Source organism: Mastacembelus armatus, chromosome 20 (genome assembly GCF_900324485.2).
Source record: "Mastacembelus armatus chromosome 20, fMasArm1.2, whole genome shotgun sequence".
Taxonomy (NCBI): Eukaryota; Metazoa; Chordata; class Actinopteri; order Synbranchiformes; family Mastacembelidae; genus Mastacembelus; species Mastacembelus armatus.
Window position 1 is genome coordinate 9,323,934 of NC_046652.1, and position 23,090 is coordinate 9,347,023.

The window sequence follows — 23,090 nt, forward strand, 5'->3', positions numbered from 1 at the left end:
TCACACACACACACACACACACACACACACACACACACTACTGGTCAAAAGTCTGCAGTTATCTCAATGATACAGCAGTTATAAAAATGGTATAGTTTATCTCCTGTACTGACTTAAAAAAATAAACATAAATAAACATTGGGAGATAAATAATCATGAATTCCTTTGGTTTATTATGACTTGACTTTATTTATTTCCTTAAATTTGATCTAAATGTTTTAGTCATTCAGCAGCTCAACATACTTGTGCGATTCTTTCTACAACTGAAATCAAATGTTGGGATATATAGCACTGTTTGGGATTGTTATCCTGACTGTTAATTACCCTTTGCTCACTGATGATTTAACGTTTAAACAATTTATCATACAAATATATATTATATTATAGATACATATTATTTCTCCTGACATGGGGCCTTCCTGTAAATCATAAAAGATGGCTATTTTGTCATAAACAGCAGTATCCTATATCCATCACCAGAGGGAAACCGAGGATCTTCATTGTGATCTTTTATGGTGCGTTCAAGTAGCCTTCAGTACCACATGCATACACACGGAGGCGACATATGGCTTCAGCGGAAGAGGTAGAGCCTGCCAGGAACAAATGCATGTACGGAGATGGTGCTGTAGCAGCTGTTGCAAGATTGTGAGCCGCATACAAATGAAGGCATTGATCGTTTCCTTCGCCGTAGCCTACTGTTGTCTTTAGTAGCCTGAACTGGTGCACTAACCTCCATCTGGTACACGACTGGCTCACAATCCCCCAGTCACACTCACATTAAGGATAGCCTACTAGGCTACAATTTTTTTTTCACATTTCTTCATTCTCGCGACAAAACACAGAGATGGTTGAAATAATGATGATACAGAAAAGAAAATGAGTCAAATAGGCTACTACACAAATCACCATGCCTCTATTCAGGGGCATAAAAATGAGCTATAGGCCTTACTATCGCGACAACATGGGACTGTAGCTAAACAAAGCATCATAAATATAATGATTTATTTTTGCTATTGTCATACAATGAATTTGAAAAAAATACACAACAGTACCACGCGTTACCTTTTAAATAAACGCATATATGAATATTACTGAACGCGACTGAGACTAAAGTGTTGTGATTTACAAATATAATAATATGAAAGCGACACAAAAAGACACAAAAGTATCACACGTCTAACTTTTTTTTTCTTTTTCACAAAAACATTGTGTTGTTTTTGTGTGGATCGTTTGTGGAGGATGTTACCACGCGGTCCGCAGTGCTGTCCGCCAGCCCCTTGTTGTTGTTCTTGTTGTTTTGTTGTTGTCATTCTGACTCTCAGCCTAAATCAACGCTTTTCTCTGCTTCATCACTTGACAAATAGTCGATGTGAGGATTTGTTGGGGTCTGTAGCACTAAAAGCCTAACGAGACCGTATATACATGTCAGTGGAACAAGCCATGCTGATGTCAGAGATTTTTCCTCTGCCCCCACTGTGGGAGGATCTCTGTGCGTTGAGTCACGCAGCTGTCAAAGATAGCTGTCACCCAGTTTCAGGATCAAACAGTCAATGAGAAAAGGGCTTTGAGCCGAAGGGACGCAGGGATCTCAGGTAACCCCCATCAAGTCTCCAAACCAGGACGACAAGAGAAAAACAAAACAAAACAAAAAAAAAAAAAAGGAGGGAAAAACCCCACCGAGTTTCGATTAAGAAGGATTTAGGAATAGTCTGAGGATATCTGGACAGAAAAAAAAAAACGCACTGACACAAGACTAATTTCTCTTTTCCGCTTGAGGAGGAAAAAGTGGGCATTTTTCGACAGAGATGAAGGCGAAAAAAGGTAGGTCGGATGCCTTTGGTTAAAAATCTGTCAAAATCGGTTTTAGGTAACCAGAGACAACGTACAGAGCGATTTTCCCTCAAAGACAAACCCAGCAGTCTATTGTTTCATTTCCAAGCATGACAGGGTTTGTTTTTTCTTCTTCGTGTAGTTGCCGTGTCAGTAGTCCCTACACCCCTAACCTGCTTTGCTATTTATTGAGGATTTCTGGATTTTATTCAGGCGTTGAGAAAAAAACACACGAATGTATTGTTTTTGTTGTCCCCGTGTATAATGAGGCTGTAGGCCAACAGAACTTTACAGCTAATGTAAGAAGTCAAAATGTATTAATTTCCCCTTTAATCTGACTAAAAAAGTTATTTGAGTGATAAACCACAGGCTGCATTTGTATTTGTATTTGTATTCGACTAAAAAGTGATGGCACAAGTTAAAAGTTTGGCGACTATTGTGAACTGGAGTTTGAATCCTTACGATTTCACGACGTGCATGCTTTAAAAAGATATAGGCTTTATTTGTAGGCTATGGTTTGTGGTTGTGTACCACCAGGAGTAAAGCTTTAAATTGTATCTAAATCCAAAAGTAGGCTAATGATCACTCTGACCTCATTGTGGGAAGTTGCTTGCCTTGTTACATTCATGGACCTCGTGGTGCAGCGCGGACACACACACAATAGAAACCGCCTTACAAGTTGTTTCAACTTTTAAAAAAACAGTGTTTCCTTGAGCTTAAAGCGTCTTTTCTGTGTACTGTGGTGTTTTGGTGACACTGGTGTTAATGGAGAAGTCGCTGTTTGCGCGCAGAAACTTTTGAATTGCATACAAAGAACCATGCAGCCCCAGATTCTTTTGTTTAGTCTGGAGACATAGATTTGCAACAGGTCCCCCCCCCCCCCGCCTTTCTCTAGCCTACGTAATTACCTCATCCTGTTGGCCGCTTAGATCTGGGAACTTTCTTATTCATTTCCCACTAGTTTGCCCAAGACCTGAACTGCACAGGGCTCAGCATTTTAGCTGCTGTACTTCATCATATGATCAGATGTCACTGTTTGGTTAAAAAACGTGTTTCTTTATACTTCATTAAAAGATCAAATGATAGGTATCAGTTTCACCATACTGTCTATACTATTTTATATCATAATTACCTGAAGACAGACTAATTCCAGACCAGAAAAACAAGAAATCAACATAGGTTTTTAAGTTTATAAGTAGGGATTTTCATCTGTGCAGCACAACTGACATTCAGGGAAATCTAAAGGCCCAAATCCTGTTTGATCATGATTTAAATTATATGCGTCTAAAGTGCTATATTTAAAATATTTAAAAAAAAAAAAAGATTGCAATGCTATAATCTTTGCAAATACACAGCTTCTGTTATTCAAAACATGATTTCCCTTTATACAGCGATCTTGTGGTCAGTTTGGTGTACTTTATCTGTCCCAGCATGCACGGTGTGCTCTCAGCCTGTGCAATAGACCTAACTTGTATTTGTTGAGGCAGGTTTTATAACTGACACAGCATCAGACAAGCTTTTGTAATGTCCTCCCCTCCATCCCTCCCTAGCTCCTTTCTGTTGCTTACACCCTCCTTATGTGAATCACATGGCTGAATTTGACAGCTTGCGTCTGACACATTATCCGCCTCCCAGCAAGCTGGAGTTTGGCAAATGGCTGCAACAGAGACTAACAAAAGGGTGACTAACATAACAGGATACATATTCTCCCATGCCCTTTTATCACATGCTCTCTTTATTTTCCTCACTTACGTTCAATTGTGCAGGTTTGATGATGCTGTCAGGGAGTGAGACAGATGACGATGACAGCGCAGATGCTCCTCTGGATCTGTCTTCCAGCGCAGGGAGCAATGGGAAGAGGAAACGGCGAGGGAATTTGCCTAAGGAGTCGGTTCAGATCCTCAGGGAATGGTTGTATGAGCACCGTTACAATGCTTACCCCTCTGAACAGGAGAAAGCCCTCCTGTCCAAGCAGACTCAGCTTTCCACACTGCAGGTATGGACACACATATGTCAGAAAATGATTGCCTAATTGTTTCCTACCAGTTCTCTTAGAGCATAAACACCGCTGTAAAAGTACAGAGGAAGCAAGTATTAGTTTGATTTAATCACTTCCTGTCTAGATGGCAAACAAAACATGACACACAAACAGTGAATTGAAGGTCATTCAAACCAGCTTGATGTTGCAACATTAAAGTCTGAGAGAACGTGAGTAAACTCACTCCCTGTGTGCTGTGGGCTTGGCTGAGGCACTTGGACAGGAATTTCCCTCCCTCCAGCCCCTTTCCATCCCAGCTGTCTGGGAACAATGCAGAGTCATTTACATAGTTAAAGCAACAAGCCTTCCTGAGCCAGTTACAACTAGCCTGGAGGACTGAGGAAAAGGGAGAAGGATGACCTCTGTGACAAAGAAGATATTTTTTTTAATTAAAATTTCTTTTAAATACAGGATTAAGGGGTCCTAACTAAACTTTTTGAAAGTTAGCTCAGTACTAAATTCTGTGCCGAACTGGTCAGCACTGCTACTGGCACACCACTTAGGTGAGGGGTCATAAAAAAGGGACTTGGTCATTCCCAGTTGTATTAATGGGTGTGTGTGGTTTTCTGAAATACACAGCAAGCGTACGCAATAAATACAACACAATAAATCTACAGTAATAAACTGATACACCTACTATAACATAGTATGTTGTCTTCAGTGTTTGTTTATTACAGAGTAATTACCTGTATCAGTAATTATCAGTTCACTTCCACTGTTACCTACAATTTGCTTCAAATATTTTTAGAATCCAGAATTACCTCCTTAACTCTGCAAACACGCTCTCTGATCCATGGTCATGCAGTCTGTGGTCATAATCTCTGATGACTATTTTGGCAACTTGGTGACGCGGGGCAAGAACTATAGGGTACATGGCATCTTGAACCAAGCTCTCAGTGGCTCTGAGCCTGCCTCCACCTCGGATCAACTGTGTAGCAGGGTTGAACTTAGGGTAGAGTGGGAGTAGTCTTGGGAGGGGGTGTCTAATTGGGCCTGTTAAAATGCTGACATTTCTGCCACCTTGATGTTGTCAGTGGACCACTGGAGTGAGGTACCTGCTGAAGTCGGCAAGCTTTCATGAAATTAGTGAGGTTGGGGTTTGGCAATGGGTGAAATGGGTTTGTTATATCACAGAAGATGGATTTCCTCAAGTTCAAGTTCATTTGGGGGGCTGGAGGAGGACATAGCTGACTCCACTTGTTGGTCCCTAATAACTCTCTAATGCTCCTGCCACCTGATTTTCCTTTGATGGCGCATACCACCAGGTCTTGATCTCTGTGCGATGATGAATTTCTCCACCTGGATTCCCACAAAAATTTAAAAAATGCAGGATTCTGAACTTATCCAGGTAAGAACACTGGTGGAGTCCGACTACAACGTGGTGTGGCTGTTGGGGTTACTTCTACCTTCAAGAACTTTGCCAGTGGAGCATATGTGAGGGCAGTGCACAGTTCCAGTATTCTTTGGTAGTTCAGGGTTATCCCATTTCCCTGATTTGGTTCATAAGCATTGCACCAGTACTTTACCTCTAGTTGTGAATGGAATGATGTAGCAAAAGTACAGGGTGGTCATAGATAGTGGTCAAGATATTCTGCATTTTGACTACTGAGTAGGTGGTCGAATGACACTTCGCAGTCTGGCAGTGCCAGTGCAGTCCAAGGGTGGACTCCTAGTTTGTATTATCATAGCTGAGCCACAGTTCACAACTGGATGCCATTGAATCTGGAGGTAAGTGGCTGATAACTCTGCTGAGAATGGAAGCACACTGCTATGGTTTGAACCCTCTTAAAAGTGCGCACATATTGTTGAGCAAATGTGAATGTAGATTTGTCAGCATTGACAGTTATTTTGATGCAATCAATGACATCCTCCCCCTGGCTGATTATGATCAAAAATGTGCATCTGCAGGGCAAACATGCACAACATGGGCTGCATGTTCGGAAGAGGTGGACCTGCCATTCACAGATTTGTTGTCACAATAACGTAAGAAAATTCCCCAGATGTCTACTGTTACAGAATCCTGGAACCAAGGACAGTCAGCTGCATGGGGCCTAAAATCAGGCCTGGTAGTGGCAGCTCATTTAGGCAATGTCCTTGGCATGGGAAAGAGATATGGAAATACAGCTGAAGATGATTAGGAATGTCATGTCTCTGTCAAATCCTCAACTTGGTTAGGGACCATATTAAGTGCAATTTCCACCTGGCAGACAGCAGAAAGTCCTGGATTCTTCTCAACCCTTTTCTCCAGTTGGGGCAAAGCTACCTCTTGTGGGATAGTCAGGCGAGGCTTAGCTTGAAGTCTTAAGTGTGCCACCGCATACCTCTCAATCAGACTGATATCGACTCTCACAGTTCTCTTTTGGAGCAGGTTGATGGCCTCCTAATCTTTCCTGGATTTTGTGACAAGCTTTTCATTCCAGTAAGTAATGATGTCAGTTTGACATAGTCTTTCCACCTGAGCATGAAGCTCACCCCAGGGGTTATTAAATATGAATACAGAATGGAAGAGCTGCAGTTGAGTCCCCCAGGAGATCCCTAAAAAGTCCAAATGAGGCATGTGTTCATGGCTGAAGAACCCCCAGGATGACCAAGGCACACAGGTGCAATGGGGGTGATTAGATCAGGGTAGTCAGTCCCAAGTAAAAGCATGGGATGGATTGCCACAGGCGATATGGAAAAGGAAACAGCCTCTCATATAAGGACTTGTAAATCTTGCCTAACTGCAAAGACTCCATTATTATGGCTTTCCATCAAGTCCAAGCTGTCAGGATGCCACACGATTGATGGAAGATGGTCTACTCCTATCTTCTAACATCATACGCTTCAAGGAACTTGTCTCCACTCCTTAAAGGAACCTGGCTGACTGAAAAACACGGTCCTCCCATTATTGGGGAGATTGATGTATAGTGTCTCACTGCTTGAGTTCACAGGGCTGGGCTCTTCAGATGTAGTCAAGTATCTAGAGCTTTCTGAACTCTCATTGACAAAATGGTGAAACCCACAATGCTTTTTGTTACAACTCTTGCAGAGGGGTTCACTGTACATTTAGCGGCCTATTGGCCCCTGACACAATGTCAACATCTGTTGCAGTTTCTTATCCAGTTCACCTTTTGTTCTCAACTGCTTGAAATTAGAATGATTAGAATGTGATTCAGAAGGTGAGTAGCATTATTATAATAAGGGCAATATGTGTTTGACTTCTCCTCTGTGCTGTGATTTTGCAGAGCCTGCACCTGAGTAGATTTATTGCTGGGTTCTCGATGCCCAGGAAAACCAAGGTGCCCTCCCTTAGTATGTCTGTATTTATTTTTTCATTAAATTAGACAATGTTGTTTAGGATGACTTGGAAGAACATTGTCCTCTTGCACCTGCAGCTCATATTCCGGCCATCCAGACAAGTCCAATAGAGTGGGAATGGAGATGTGAGGTGGATGGACATACTGTATCTCTTGAAGCTATATCTGAGGTCCATGAGGTAGCTTTCTGAGTAATGTGTCCACATGAGGTCCACACTCCAACTTAACTTGGCCTTTGCTCCTAACATGCTCAACAGGGACTGCACATGAAGTGCGACCCTGTACATTAACCTAGGTTACACACACCTGCCTTCATCAGCTTAAACAGGTTCACATCTCTATAAATGCACTGTAGCATAACACAGTAGATATGACAGAGCAATGAATGACATGCTTAACATTAGGCTAGGATGCAAAATTAGCAACCTCATAGCTAACTCACACAGTATGGACATTTACTTACATTTCCGTATTCACACATGCAGCTGGAGTCCCAAACCAAACTGTCCAGTACAGCAAACTTGCACTATGAGGAGCTCTCTGCCTGCTCACAATAGCAATGATTCTCTTTTTTCCTTGCTTGCTCGCTGGCTTCGTCATGAGATCACCCCGAAATATGCCTGTGAAAGCATGTAATTATTGGCGTTATTGTTAATACGGAAGAGTCCTGCTTTTTCCTGCACTTTTGGATGAATGTTTTTGGTTAGCTTCTCATTTTCTATAGTGCTTAAATAATAAATGGTGTGGAAATTTTGGTGTGTGTGATGGGTGGTGTTTACCCTTTCATTTTGATTTGATCTATTGAAAACTCAGGTGAATACTGCACCTGGGGTGCACCAGCAGATTTTCTTTTGAATTGCAAGACACAACATAAGCTACCTACATACCTACCTAAGTCAGCCATGTCATGCAGCTTTCTCAGAGCATGGATTTTTGTTATTGTGTTTTCCAGGTGTGCAACTGGTTCATTAACGCACGGCGACGACTTCTTCCAGAAATGCTGAGAAAAGATGGCAAAGACCCCAACCAGTTCACCATATCCAGAAAAGGTAGTAAGGCTGGTGACAGTTTCTCTGACAGCTCCCAGTCCCCAAAACACAGCAGTCCTACTGCAGGTACAGAAGAGAACTATGATAAACGTGTTCTCCACCCCTCTAATTTTGAACCTGCCATGTCTGGTGTCCTGAGAAAGGCAGTGTCCCTCTCCATGCCCTCTCCAACCTCCTCATCCCCTGCTACAGGCCTCGTGCCCACCCGTCCTTCTGTCATTTGTCACACCAGTCCGACATCCTCCCATCCCCCTGGGCCAGGAATGAATTGTGACAGGGCAGCTGAGCTGGTACAGTCTGCTCAAGCACTGCTCAGATGCTGGGATGAAGGGTCAGGCAGCCAGCCACCCACTACTAACACCATTCTCAGCAGCACCAGCATGGAGGGCAACCTGAGCCCCCGCAGCGGGCTGTTCAACACTCCTCCCCCCACCCCTCCAGACCTCACACAAGACTTCAGTGGCTTCCAGCTCCTCGTGGACGTAGCCCTTAAACGGGCTGCAGAGATGGAGCTGCAAGCCAAACAGATGGTCTCCTAGAAGGAGAAATGACAGAAGAGGAGGAAATAGAGACTGACTTTGTGTCTCAATTATGGAACTCCTGATTTCAGTGACTTGTCTGCACATCAAAGAGAACAAATCCACATGAAAGCCTGATCATTTCTATTTTTGGGATACCAATCAAATTGATGATGTGTTTTTTTTTTAATTAAAAAAAAACAGTTTTGAGGTGCCTTGGCTGTAAGTTGTTTATTCATTTCATATACATGCGTATGTATCTACATGTGTATCTTTTTTGCACACTGGGACCAAAAATCTTATCAAAGCAATGCTGCCTGTCTTAAGTCTTTCCATTTTACTGTATACCATTTTTGATCAAGAGCTAGAAACAGCCCTCCTTCATAGATCAATCAGATGGACTGATCACATCCACACACGACTTCTGTTTTACATTTCAGAGATCAAGTTGTGATTTGTCTGCCTTGTTTGTTTGCACACTAAAGGTAGATGGAGATCATCTCAGTGTCTTACACATGCTTTGTTCTTGGCATCTATAACAAAATTATTCACTACTGTTGTAAATGATACATTTTCATAAGTATAGTTTTGATTGTAATTTACTTCTTAGCTACTTTAAAAGAAAAAACTATGCTTTTTTAAAAACTTTTTTTGTTTCTTCTTTGTTTCCCACCAAGGGATATTTCAAGTGACCAATGTAGCAGGTTCTTAGACTGAGCCTTTGTCGTATCACTCAGCAAAAATGATGGCCAGTGGACTGGAATATGATACACTACAGATGTCTGCGTTTCCTGTTGTACAACCTGACAAAAATCACCAAAAAGCATTTTTATGTATAATAGATATGTATATAGTTAATATGACATGATACCCAATGATGTGATTTCTTTTTATACTGTGCAATGTTTGTGGCAAGTAGAGGTCACATGGGATTCAATTAAAGTTTTGTTTTTTACATCTCAGAATGGATGACTCTTATTTCCCATTTTACAGGTTATTCAGATCACTTATGACACACATTTTTTAAAGGCTGTATCCTTAAAAAAACCTCCTAAACTTTGTGAAGATTACTACATTAACCCCTTAGGGAGAATGTATTGAGTCAGAATGTTCAGTAAAAAAAAAAAACATGGCGTACTAGAGGACAGGAGTATTAAGATGTCCATGTCCTTGCACAGGCTTCTGGCATTCAGAGACATTCCTGTGTGTGATAGGTTTACTACTGCTCCTACCAATTAGCATAATCCTGCATAAATTAACGCAGGCAAACAGCAGACGTCAACAGTTCCTTGCCAACAGGGTTTTATGTGTGCATCACAGTTGAGTCAGTGCAACACAGCTTACAACTGAATATGCTTCTTCGTTTAAGGCCAGGAGGACAGCTGTTGCCTCCTGGTCCTGCCACAATCTACTTTAAATCCTCAACAGGAGGCCAACAGAGAAAACTGCCTAGTATATTTATCCAAGTGCTGACCTTCAATAGGCTACTAATTTGAGCTACAAGAGTATTTCCATTTCATAGCACTTTATACTATACATCAGTTTCTGCTCAGCTACATGGTAGGGGGAAATGTTATATTATTTATATCACAACATTTATTCACAGCTATAGTTACTATCTACACAACGTCAATCTACAAACATAATCTAAGTGTGGCATCATATTAGATTATAGTGGTATATAAAATTATTACACAATCTTATTGACACAATATAGCAATAAAATGCTACTTAAAATACTAAACATAATGAATGCATTATGAAATGTACAACATAATACTTAGAAGGGCAGTTACTGCTCATGTGGTGGATATTGGGTTCAGTCAGATGTCATCACTAATAATGGTTTAAACAGACCTCAATGCATACATAAGGTACTTGAAGACCACCATGGTAGGGTATGTGAAGGCTAGACTTAACAACAGCTTATATCAATAGGTGTTATACAAATACAACTTCTGCTATGCCCTCTTTCTCCTCCCCCACTGCTGAACTCTGAGCACTCAGGTCAGCATGCCTCCCCTCACCATGACTGATGTGTGAATGACAAATCACCAGAAACTGCATTTACACGAGTGTCAAGGCTAAGCCAAGTGCTTTCTAATTATGGGGACCTGCCCTGCGGAAGGGAAAATGCCTTAAAACACACCATGCTTGCCTTATAATTTGTTTAATTATATTCCAATTGAAAGCACATGTAGAAATGGAGAAGAAATAAACATGGTGGTCACAATAACAGCAATAATATATATTTTTTAATGATGATAAGAGCTCATACACGTGCCATAACATCAACAGTGTAATAACATTAATTACAAAATGTATAGCTGCTTAGTTTGTTATTTGATTGGATGTTTTAGAACATTTACATAGGGAAACATTTATTTATGTACAAATGTTTGTTTGAATGTTTTAAGTTAATATAACTACAGTATAATTGAGAATTGCCAAGATTGCTGTAGTGTCTTGAGCTTAGCGGTCAACTGGTTTCTAACTTCCTGCTATACCAGGAGCATAATATTGATATGTTTATATAATCAACTTAAATAACAAGTCAGTTATTTGACAGTTCAATTCCAATACAAGTTCCAAAGTAAAAAATACCAAAAAAGACCTTCATCTACATAAAATGGCATTAATTGTCAACTATCGTTACTTTTATACACTTGATATAAAATCATGACCAGCTAAATGAAATGCAAATTATACAGTATAATTACTTCACTTGAGTTCCTTCACAAATAAACATCTCTCAATAAAATCTTCATTTAGCATTCAAAAGGGACAAATAGCAGGAACATATGCTTACCTATAATCATCCAATGGCACAAAACTTTGTCAGATCAATGCAGATAATTGAACACACACACACCAAAAATCCTGCTATCCTGTTACCAAAACAAAAACAAAGTGACGTTAAAGCAGCTCAGGATTGTCTACACATTCACGTAGCTGACAGGAATACCTTGTTACACTGAAGTAAGTAGGGCTTAGATGTTCAATAGGAACATCATTTAAAACATGGCATGGTGACTATTTCCTTTATTTAACATCATGGCCTACCCTGGTGACAGGGGTTATATATACAGTAAGAGGCAAAGCACATACACATATATTCACACTCTCCATACACACACACGCACACACACACACACAGACACACACATACACATACACTCCCTCCCCTGAGACTACTGTTGTGCTCAGCTATCATATTAGAAATTAAGGCTGATTACTAAAACAGAAAAGACAAAAAGGTGCCAGTCATGCTAAAGAACAAGCAAATAAAACAGAAACACAGTATAAGGGCCTTGTTAGTGCATAATAATAATCACAATGTCAAGAAACAGTCATTGTTTTCTTAATTAGTAAATTAAAAATGAATTCATTTTTAATTTATTAATTAAAATGAATACAAGATATTAGAAATTGGATTTTATTTGTATGAACTTCAAATAATTGCTTCATTTGGAGGCAGAGATAGTGCACACACAGTGAGAAGAATACAGTATAGTCCATTTTCTTTTAGTCTCAATACTGTCAATAAACCTTTCTTGTCCAAAAATGATCTAATAAAATATAGTACAACTACCAGTGTTATACCAAATAGCAATATTTTAGCTTAGTCAGTTAACACTGAAAAGCTTGAACATAATACTTGAGAGAACTGAACGTTTTAGATAAAAATATTTCGTATACTTTGTGTCAGCATGCACGTTGCTATATCTCCTTTATACAAACATGTTTTGCTCAGTTTAAAATGAGACCAAATGGGCATTTTCTTAACAGTTTGTTGATACTGCTACCTTAATAAGTACAACTAGGATCCTTCAGACCTAGAAAAATAGGAAGCACTTTTGAATTGAAACATCTGAATCAAAACATATATACATATACACTTTCTGTCACGCACATATTGTTTCTTTCAGTGAAATCGACTCTTTTCAGAGCCTTTTAACCTGGTCTTGGCTCAGTATCCACTTTGCCTTACTTGGAGATGGACGGTGTGACCTCTTGACCTTTCCTGCAGGTCAGCCTCCTGCCACTGAAAAGACCTATATTTGTGCTCTTTCTACAGAACAAAAAAACTTCTGAGTGTATGTGTATGTAAGCTTATAGTTTTTTTTTTCAGAATGAGAAAATTTGATTTTGATTAAAAACATAACTTAATAAATACAAATGTGAGTCAATAGTCCTCTTCATTTCATTTGAGGTATTTGATCTGAACAGATCACATCAAATACATCGTTCTGTTTGCAAGTATATACAAACGCACATGCCTCAGGCACTAACATGCTCACTTCCAGTTTTCCTGTCATTCTCAGCTTCTGAAACACATTAATGTGAAGCATCACTGCAGTGCTACACCTGGCTTACTTTGTAGTATCAGGTCACTTAAAAAGGGATTTATAAGATACTTCTTTGGGAGTGAGGGGCAAGTAGAGGTATAAGGAAATGAGGGAGTGCTACATCAAAGCTGGGAGAAGGAATATGAGAAAGGGGGTGGATTAATAAATAAATAAATAAACACTGTAAATATACTGTACATACTTTGTCAAACAACTTACATTGTGTATGACCCCACAGTGAGGCAAGTCTGCAAAAAATTTGATTATGTAATGTTAGCACCCTATCCTTACCATTCAGTGATATTGTGTATATGGGACATACTGTAGTATTGAGCATGTGTGGGGGTTATATGTTGTATGTCTCATAGTCTGGTTTGAGCTTCAGGGATATATATCTCAATACTCTCTGTGTTATCTGTAGCTGAGCTCTGCCGAACAGAGGCAGCACGTTTGGCAGCTAGCAGTCGTTTGCGAGCCTCCAGACGCTGGCGCTCAGAGCTCTCCAGTGAGCGGTCCCTAGCCAGGGAAGGCTGGCCCTTCTGAGGCTTCTTTGGCACAGGAGGGGGCATCCTTCTCTCCTGGACAGGAATGACACATAATCTTAATGACAGACTACTGCTTCCTCATGACAAGCTGCAGCTAAATACAGCAAAGTAGTGACATAACTGTAGCCAGTTTTCCAAAGGGTTAGAAAGAGTAGTATAGCTGTTGCCAGTGTAATGTCAGAGCATGCAATGTTGAATGAGGTTATGGGTCACAGTGGCAGCCATTTGCATGGGTTAAGAGAGCACGAAAGTGGCCATTGCGTGAAGTAAATGATCATTGGAGATGGACAGGCCCCAACAGTGTATGGCAGGTAGAATAGCTTCTCAAAAGCAGCTCACTGTCAACAACAAGACAGAACAAAACACACAAATACAAGAAGTGACGTCAGGCAGGCAACATGACAGTACACAACACATATCTGCATACTACAACAAACCTTAACTGTTAATCATAGGTCTTACAAAATAAAGTTTACAGCAATGATGGCCAACAACATGCGTGTTAGTAAAGCATTCCAAAACAAAGTTGAGGTTAGGTGAATCTGTTTAAAATCAGTTGAATGAATGTGATATTTGCTATGTGCATCTGCACCTGAACTTCTGGGGGGGGCAGAGGCTTCCAGTTGTTGGCTTTGATTTGGTGGAGCTCATCAAACTTCAGACTAATGTTCTCGATTGACAGCTGGAGCATGTCCCAGAAACCTGCTAGGTCCTGGGAGATGGGCCGAAGAAGTGCATTTGGGTTCTGCATGAATCACAGAATTAGCATTTAATAAGTAAAATGTATACTAAAGTGCAAGTTATTAGGAATTCAATTTCATTCCATCTGAAATCAGGCCGCATACAGTAAATACTACATGAGAGCACTAGGCTTGTATCCAGAATATGGGTGTGACCTCTTCCATATGCTTTGTTTTGAATCATGCATCAAATGTTGTTGAACTAAAATATATCAGTTTGTCAATCTAACTGACCTTATTGTTATATAGCAAATAAGTTATGTAATACATGCACTTGTGATGAACTGTCCTGAAAAGTGAACAATAAAAGTAAATATATGTACAAAAAAGCACAAAAAAGCATCCGGCTGTATATATATGTTTCTGAATTGAAAAATTCCTCTGGCTTTTCCAGTTCAAGCCTCCAATCTACTTTGTATGAGAAAGACAGTAAGGGGTGTCCACATTAGATGCATAGTAAATGAGCCTGTCCTCTCAGGATGATTTGTGCAGGATGATGTCAGTGGGTGTGGTTCCTGTGTGCACGTGTGTGTCCATGTGTTTGTGTTTGTGTGTGTTTGTGTGCGTGTGTGTGTGTGTGGAGTAGTGTTGGGGGTGGGGTATGCAGCAGAGGAGGGTGACACATACTAGATTCTCCTCACACAGCTCCCGGAACTGCTGGAACTTCTGGGACATCAGCAGCTGGGCACTCCCCACTGCACTGCGGATCTTCCCCAGGACTGCAGAATGACACAGGTGCACATACATGCATGCATGCACGCACATACACGCACACACGCACGCACGCACGCACACACGCACACACACACAAAATGTACAATGCAGTTACTCACAATGACATTCTGCACCATTAACAGAGTGCTTAGTAATGCAAAAAAAAGGTAGACTGCATGAATGCTCTTTTATGTGTGCTGCTCTGGAACATGAATCTTTTAGTAATCACTGATATGCAATAAAATGCCCAATGATTTGTCACAATAAAATATTTGATACAATCCAAAATGACACATTTATTTTATGTTTATTTAAGTTGTCATATAAAGCATATGGTCATAAAAAAACTTTTAAAAATAGAATATTTTAAAATATTTTCTCAATGTCAGGTTGTCAGACGAGTGTGTAAGATAAACACGGCTGTACTGCATAACCTTCTTCTACTGACCAGTCCTACTGACTCACATATCCCAGGAGAGGAACTGTCAGTGCATACTTTACTCTACCTGTACAGAGCAGGATCAGAAACTAAGGGGGGGGAGTAATGCATCTGCTCTACAGACACAACCCCCTTAGGATGTGTGTGCATGTAGCCTACTTGTGTGTATACATAGTAGCGTGGGATAACCTTGAGAAAGCCTCCCTGTTTCGTACATTCTGTGAGAGAATCTCTTGCCTGGAACCATAACAGCCTGTAGCTGCATAAGCAATAACAATTTTGGTAAGACATGAAATCATCTGTGCACTAAGGACAGGTGTAAATACAGTGCCTACTGCCTATGGCTTGTTTTCTCAGTCTAGTAGGTGCTTGTGAATAAAACATTTAGATGTGTGCATGTATATACTGCTGTGCAAATGTGTTATACAATGTGTCTAGAGAACAGATGTGCGGCTGAGGCCAGCAGCAGTCTTTTGATAAGTATGCACGGTATGTCTGTGCAGGCCAGAGGGCCTGAGACAGAAACAAGCCGCTATTGTGGTACAATACCATGAATACCAGCACGCTCCAAATTCATTGAGAGAGGAAAAGGGTAAAAACACACCTAATATCAGGGTACTACAGACTTTCTTGTCTTCATTGCTTGGACTTTAAGCCTAATGATTCAACTCACTTTCATCAGGCAGCTCATTCTCCATCTCATCCTGCTCCATCTGTCTACACCAACCCTCCATACGCTCTGTCTCAGCCTGTAGCAACTTGAGGAACCAGCGGCCATCACGGGGGCACACCGATCGGCCAACAACCTCCGAAGCCTTCACCTCTGGCTCCGTCACACTGTCCATCCAGGGGTCTGGAGGGGGAAGGATAGATGGGTCAAACCCCACTTCCCCATGGTCATCTCCAGCACAGGCATGATAGTGGTTCCCCGACCCCTGAATGCTGACAGTAGAGGTAGCAGCATCACGAGACTGCTGTTGTGGCAGGGTGGTACAGTGATGTGGCAGCAACTGTGGGGCGTCTGTGGGGTCATCGAGGTCAGCCTGCACAGCCGTGGTTACGCTGTTTGATCTGGTCATCCTGCGGTAACTAACAGAGAAGACAAAATGGAAAACAATAAAATATGAATTTATAATTCACCTGTTATACATCTGATTTTATGCAATAACTGATACATATTTTTATAATAATACCACATTAATGCATTCCATTTAGCAGCAATTCTGATAATATTGTTTACACAGAGTTGAAATGATCACAGTGATCTAATTGCTGATAGTAATGAATAGCTTTTGTAGTGCGGAACATCTTTTGTATGCGTGTTTTGTCACGTGCCTCATTCAGCAGCAACAGAGTGCAATTTTCTGTCACACCGCAAACCCTGCTTTAGGGCTGATACACACACACAAATAGTACAGGCACACAAACACACACACAAACACACATACACACACACACACACACACACCAAACCCTTCTCTACAGCTGGGTGTGCCATGTCATATTTTGGCTGAGGGGTTTTTTGCTGCTACAGATCAGCCTTTGCCAAGTCCCTCTACACTATGTGCAACAGCAAATACAAACACACGCTCATGCACAAAGATTAAATCAACACACACATGGACGTGGCTACACTCTGCAGAGCAGTTCACCACACCAGTAATGAATGGGATACCAGAGAGATGTGGGTACTGGTGGGAGGAGTGTGTAGTGATTGGACAAGCGTTCATAGCATAAAGCACATCATTTCTAAATTGCTCCATAGTGCTGCTTATTGGAGCCCATTAAAAAAAAAAACGTATTTACTTTAAAAATAATAATACATTAAAGCTTATATGCACCGAAAATACAAAAAGAAAACTAAAGCATAATAAATTGCAACACATACTGTATGTCCTCATGCATATTCCTAGTATGCCTTATTCTCTTATTAGCTATGTCAGGGTTAACATATTTGACTCGTATAAATTGAAAGAAATGCCAACTTAGAGAAGAGACTGAATTACTATCCTGAAACTTGTACTCCTATTCAAAAACAATCCATAGATTGATTTGCCTGCAGCATGACACACACAGATATATCTGTTATCACAACTCTATCACATCTGCATCTCCTTAGCTTTTCTCATAACATCTTCATCTCCTGCTTTTCATTGATTTTTCTTGTTCCATGAAAACAAAAAGGAGCAAGTTTAAGAGAATGATTTTGGATAGATCAAACAATGTGTATCTCTTTTATGTGTACTACAAACGTGCAAGTGTGTTTGTGTGTGTGGAGCAGTTAAAGAGTAACTCCTCTGAGCAGGTGTTCAGTTCTTATGACCTCAGACTCTCTTCTATTATTCTGCTAAAAAAAGTAAAAGTAAAAGTAAAAGTAAACATAAAAAAACAAAGTCAATGTGTTCAATATATCCTGCAGTGAACATGACAGCAGATATACAATTGTATACAGAAATAACAGTTTGTTGTTTTCATCTCTTTTAAAACTCTCTTCCACTCCCTTTCAGCTAATCCCCAGTTCAAACAGCAAGGTGCACACTGCACACACATACACATACAGACACTCACACACTAATAAGGGAATTTGGCACTCTCACTGTCTGGGAATCTAATGTAGGGGGCAGCGGGGCCAGACTTCCCAGGCTGAGGCACATAGACACACAGACACAGACACACACACACACACACACACACACACAGATACATTGCCAAGAGGAAAACAACACTCCTACCGACTCCAAACATTAACCATAGAAATGCACAGGCTGCAGTAACATCCAAGTCTCAGCAGACTAGTAGGTGTCTGGAATAAGTTAATATTTGGCTGAATAACTCAGAACACTCAGAGCTTGGTCAGTCAGCTGAGACCTCCCCTTTCAGAAAGCCCCTCACATTCCCTGACATTGAAAGTGTGTGTAAGTGCAGGATATTGCCCTCTTTAAGACCTTTGAATAATGGTGCTGTCTCTCTGAATTCCCAAAGCATGTCTTAGCTACAGCACAAAAACCAGTACTGTGTTTAAATTTGTCAACGTCCTTCACCAAACAGAAGGTCACTGTCACTGACAGGTTAAAGAAAAACAGACAAAAAAGCCAGAAATGCTTGCATGTCTCACCAGAGGTCCCAATAAGCCTGGTAAGATGTAAGCTTATGAAACAGTGTGTGCACTAAGCTGCTTCTTCTCAATCTAGGAATGTGTTACAGAGGCTTTAGCTGACAGCACAGCAGTCTCTCAGTACTCAGACCTAATAAAACTCCCACCCCTTTTCTCTTCCTCCTTCCCTCCCTCCCACACATACACAAACACACGAAGCCTCAAAGTAGCCTGAATCACAATGACTGAAGCAGCAGATGGCTGTCAACTCACCCCCTCCACCTTCCCAGTCCCTGCACCACATCCTCTGGCCCAGCTGTCACTTAGGGCCCCTGGCTGAGAGAGCTCTGACGCCAACCTCCCCTGAACTGGGGGACAGCTGCTGCGTACAAGTCAGTGCATGGGGGCAAACGCTTGTACTGCACAATACAACCCTCTCTGTGTCTCAATAATTCCTTTTCCTGTTCCTGTTCTGCCTCAGACTTATCTAGTTCAATTTTACAACCTTCTACTCTATTCGTCTACTCTTCCACTTTCTCTTTACTCACCATCGCTCATCCTCCACCTGAATTCCTATTGACTGGAATTTAGACTGCTCCTCTGATGGCCCTCCTTCCTCTGGGTCCACCTAAGAGGAGGAGAGAAACTGTAAAACAACATGTCATAGTTTTATTTTCTTTATGAATAGATTAGAAACCTGTGCCCATACACAAACCTGGATCCCTATGGAGAGGCACTTGCGGAGTGCTTCCCTCTGCGCCTTGCTGTCTGTGGAGACATGCGCAATAGCAGAGGTGGTGGCAGTGGCAGTGATGGTGATGGTGCTGTTGGTGACATGCTGGCTTGCAGGGCCGTGCACCTGAGCATTAGCCGCCTCTATGGCTGCTGTCAGAGCCTTCATGCTGTCAATGCTCTCAGTGGAGTTGGATAGGCCTGGCTGGGAGCTGATACCTGTCCGTGAGCCAGAACCCCCATCCATGTAGGCATCCTGGGCAGACTCGGTGCTGCTCTGGGCTGTGATGGATATGAAGGGTTTGGATGGGGTGGTCCGTGGTGGGACTGGGGGTGGTGTCTTCTTGTATGTGGTGATGCATGATGACACTGCAATAAGGAGAAAGAGAAATAACACTATGAAACAATACAAGTTAATCAGTCGCCATATTCAAGATTGGCAATTTGATTTTAATGTAAATGGTAATTAATTGTGTCTGTAGATGATATTAAACATACAGTAATCATCAGTAACAGCAGATAAAGCTACAATATAAATAATAGCAATAAAGTTGACATTTGAAAGTATAATGCAGCAAAAAAATAAGCATAGCATTCATTCATTTGTAACTGCATGTTATTCAGATGAAGAAAAAAGTGGATGAGAACATTGTGATAAAAAATCCAAATAATTCAAATTTATAAAATACAAACACTTGTACTGCCTAAGATGGAAATGACTTTGTAGACAGCAGACAGTTTACCCAGAGGTCCCTCTGCTGGAGTCAAAATGGACAGTAGATTTGGACCAACTTTACCAAATCAGAGCCTTGTCTAGTAATAGGATTAGTATGTCAGCAACTTGACCCACTGATCTAGATGGTTAAGCTCTCTAAGCACATACTGTACACCAGAACAGCTTGATGGTGCTGAATATAGCCCTGCCTGCTCATGTAGCTTATTCTTTTTTGCATGCATATTTGCCCACAAGTTTATTTTCAAGAGCAAAACTTAAATAACACTATAGAAAGTAGTTAGAGAGCTCATTACACTCTGAAAGGCTTTGTGTTAAAACCAGCCAAACAGATTAAAAAGAAGACTGAAGAACAATTAAAAAAAAAAAACATAGTGCTGCTCAGTAACACTCTCCCTCCTTCCGCCTGTGCTCTCTCCCTCTCAGGTTACAACTGCAGGTTCTGCACAAACAATGAAGCCTCTCACACAAACTGAGTCAGAAGCCTGTGTATTGAAACAACAATATATCAAAAACCCAAGCCTGCCTAAAGAACGATGAACTTCTATTTGATGCCTTGGAATTCTATGGAGCCATTATGCCTTGACCTGGTGCTATCATCAAAACTAGGTTGCTCTCTCCGTGCTCTGCAGCAAAACTAGGGCAGCGGGTTTCCTGGATCCCTTTAATCCCTACAACAGACAAACATCCTACCATGGCGACATCACTGCTCTGTGTGCAGCAGCACACTGTTGCCAACCACACCCAGCACGTGGAGCCATGTCCAAAACCATTAGACAGGATGTTGTTTGTTTGCTTTGTGTCTTGCCATCTCACTGACAGCTACAGAGTGGCCTTAACATATTGAGGATGAACAGAGGGCTGACTTCATCCCCCTGGTTTGTCAAAGTCATTCACCGCCCTCCACCCATCCTCCCACCTTCCTCCTGCCTCACCAGCAGTTATTGGATGATCCCAGATGAGATTTCAGTCAGGTTTTGACAGGCTGGAAAAGCCCTCAGATGGGGTGATTGCTGTGTTGAGATGAGATCACAGTTGTTAATATGGATGTCTTTGATGGTGGTGTAACAAACCACAAGAAAGACAGAAAGTGACTTACAGTGTGTCCTCCATCTCATATATGTATGTATTTCTTTTGTATATGCAAAGGTTACTGCCAAAGCCATGCGAGGCTAAATTATGTCAGCATACCACAATATGGTACTTTCACAGATGTCTAAAAAATATGATTGACATACAGGGGTAATCTTCAGAAGTACAGTCCCCAAAAGAGAACAAAACACACACACTGAACACACATATACACTAACACAGAGGGAGAAGGTGAGGTCCTTCCCCCGTCAGCCATGGAGGGTCAAAGGATAGAATGTCAGTCCCTACCAGAGCATGTATCCCCTGAAGTCGTCTAAAACTCACATGTGTGCGTTTGTGTGTGCGCGTTAAATGACTCTTGGTGGGTGTGTGTCTCTGCTTCTCTCATGAAAGGTCGAAGAACAGAGGGTTTTCACCCGCTTAATAAAAAGCTGTATGAAACAGGAGACGACGCGCCACGTCCCACCTAGCTGTCACTGCAAGAGCCAGACATGCCAGAGAATGACAGGCATTTTGAATGCCGAGACAGGTTAAGTAAACACACTCAGGAGATAGAACATGTTTGTGCACACACGTATGTAGGCACAGGCCGCAAAGGCACACAAGTAACACTGACGCAGCCCAGCTCAACTTTTCAAACTTTCCACATCAATGGAGACCGCAGACTTCCTGTCACTGATATACTCTCCATCCATCAGGAGCAGTTAACAATAACCTGACCCATACTGATGACCCTTAAGCAAACATGTGTAAAGATGGATCATAAACAGTTAGCAAAATTCATTTTTGTTTGTTTCTCTGTAAGAAAACTCTAGATTTAATAAAAGAAACATAAATGAATCTTCTAACTCTTATCTGTCTGGCAATAGTGAGGGGAGAGCATCTGTCCAAAACAACTGTCACACATCCAAAAGTTTCCAGTTTCCACAGAAATGATAAGAATATAGCTTGATGCTCTTCTAGCCATGAAAGCATTAGACAACTCGACCCCCCCACCCCCACCCCACACAGAGTCAAGGACAGAGTGAAGTAGGAATGCAGGATTCCTTCAGACCCTTAAGAAGGAATGTGGACAACTCTTCAACAACCACAGATAAACACTGAGGATCACACAGAAATGTTTCTCTGTCACTATAGTATCAGGTTAAGGCAGCTTTGATCACACAGTAACACAGGCATCATTTATTTCCTCTGCAAGGAAACCTGGGAATAACCTCCTAACTTAATAGAAGTGGGGTTGTGCATTTCATGTATCTTCCCTCTCAGTAAGTAACTGCAGCCTGCTCTGCATTGTCATCGCCCAAAAAAGAGGAAAGTTTGTGAATGACTAAATTCTAGTGGCTCTCTGCCAAATCCCTTTTTGACAAATGCTTCTGAAAGTCTCATGCCGACAAGTTGGTGTGAATAGCAGTTCTTGGCAGAGCACTACCCCCACCCGTTGGTATGATAATATCAAAGAAAGCCATCTTCCTTCCCTCAAGACAAAGCAAGGTCTCCATTCATTTCTTCAGCCTTGAGAACAAAAACAGACTTTCTAACCACCTCTTTGTTGGCTGTGTCCTGATTACAGTGTCCTATTTGTGTGTCTGCATAGGTGTGTGCTGTTTCCTTTATTTAATCACTGTGTTCATGTTACTAGACAGATTGAAGGCAGGCAGCTGCCTTGTAATCTCCAATCTGTGTATCTGTGTGATAGGCCACTTCAAAGAGCAGACGGTTTGGTTTAAGAGCCAAGCTAACAGGAACGGGTTCCCCCGCACGGGGGCTAAAGGCAAATCCACCACCATCCAAACAAATACAAAGGCCAGGAAAGGGGGCGGTCAGTGTGGAGGCACATTGACAGCTGAGCCCAGCTGCACTGTGTTTGGGATGTGGGTCTGCCAGAGGGGAGAGGGCAGAGAATAGTGAACAGAGAACAAGA

General features: G+C 41.5%; 2 protein-coding genes across 3 annotated transcripts in view; one reads left to right on the top strand and one right to left on the bottom strand.

Moving 5' to 3' along the window:
- The first annotated feature begins 1,428 nt into the window (after nt 1–1,428).
- Nucleotides 1,429–9,696, top strand: tgif1 (TGFB-induced factor homeobox 1). The gene is made up of 3 exons (XM_026292636.2): nt 1,429–1,821; nt 3,597–3,826; nt 8,117–9,696. Exons 1-3 carry the CDS (start codon nt 1,806–1,808, stop codon nt 8,750–8,752), a joined length of 882 nt encoding a protein of 293 aa, XP_026148421.1. The 5' UTR covers nt 1,429–1,805; the 3' UTR covers nt 8,753–9,696.
- Nucleotides 9,697–10,964: 1,268 nt separating this feature from the next.
- The window catches only part of dlgap1b (discs, large (Drosophila) homolog-associated protein 1b), a 98,234-nt gene continuing 86,108 nt past the window's right edge, over nt 10,965–23,090 (bottom strand). The window contains exons 7-12 of one of the 2 annotated variants that reach the window (XM_026292625.1): nt 19,328–19,713; nt 19,161–19,240; nt 16,192–16,607; nt 14,993–15,084; nt 14,218–14,370; nt 10,965–13,658 (exon numbers count right to left, since the gene is read on the bottom strand). In XM_026292625.1, the coding sequence (XP_026148410.1) occupies nt 13,443–13,658; nt 14,218–14,370; nt 14,993–15,084; nt 16,192–16,607; nt 19,161–19,240; nt 19,328–19,713 (1,343 nt within the window). In that variant the 3' untranslated portion in view covers nt 10,965–13,442. Of the gene's footprint in view, nt 13,666–14,203; nt 14,371–14,992; nt 15,085–16,191; nt 16,608–19,160; nt 19,241–19,327; nt 19,714–23,090 lie in introns of both variants that reach the window. The other variant, XM_026292626.1, reaches the window with a different exon arrangement.

What these genes read in the sequence shown, in the direction of transcription:
- tgif1 (XM_026292636.2), top strand. An exon ending in CTCAGCTTTCCACACTGCAG is followed by an intron (nt 3,827 to 8,116) that starts GTATGGACACAC and finishes TGTGTTTTCCAG; the next exon opens with GTGTGCAACTGGTTCATTAA.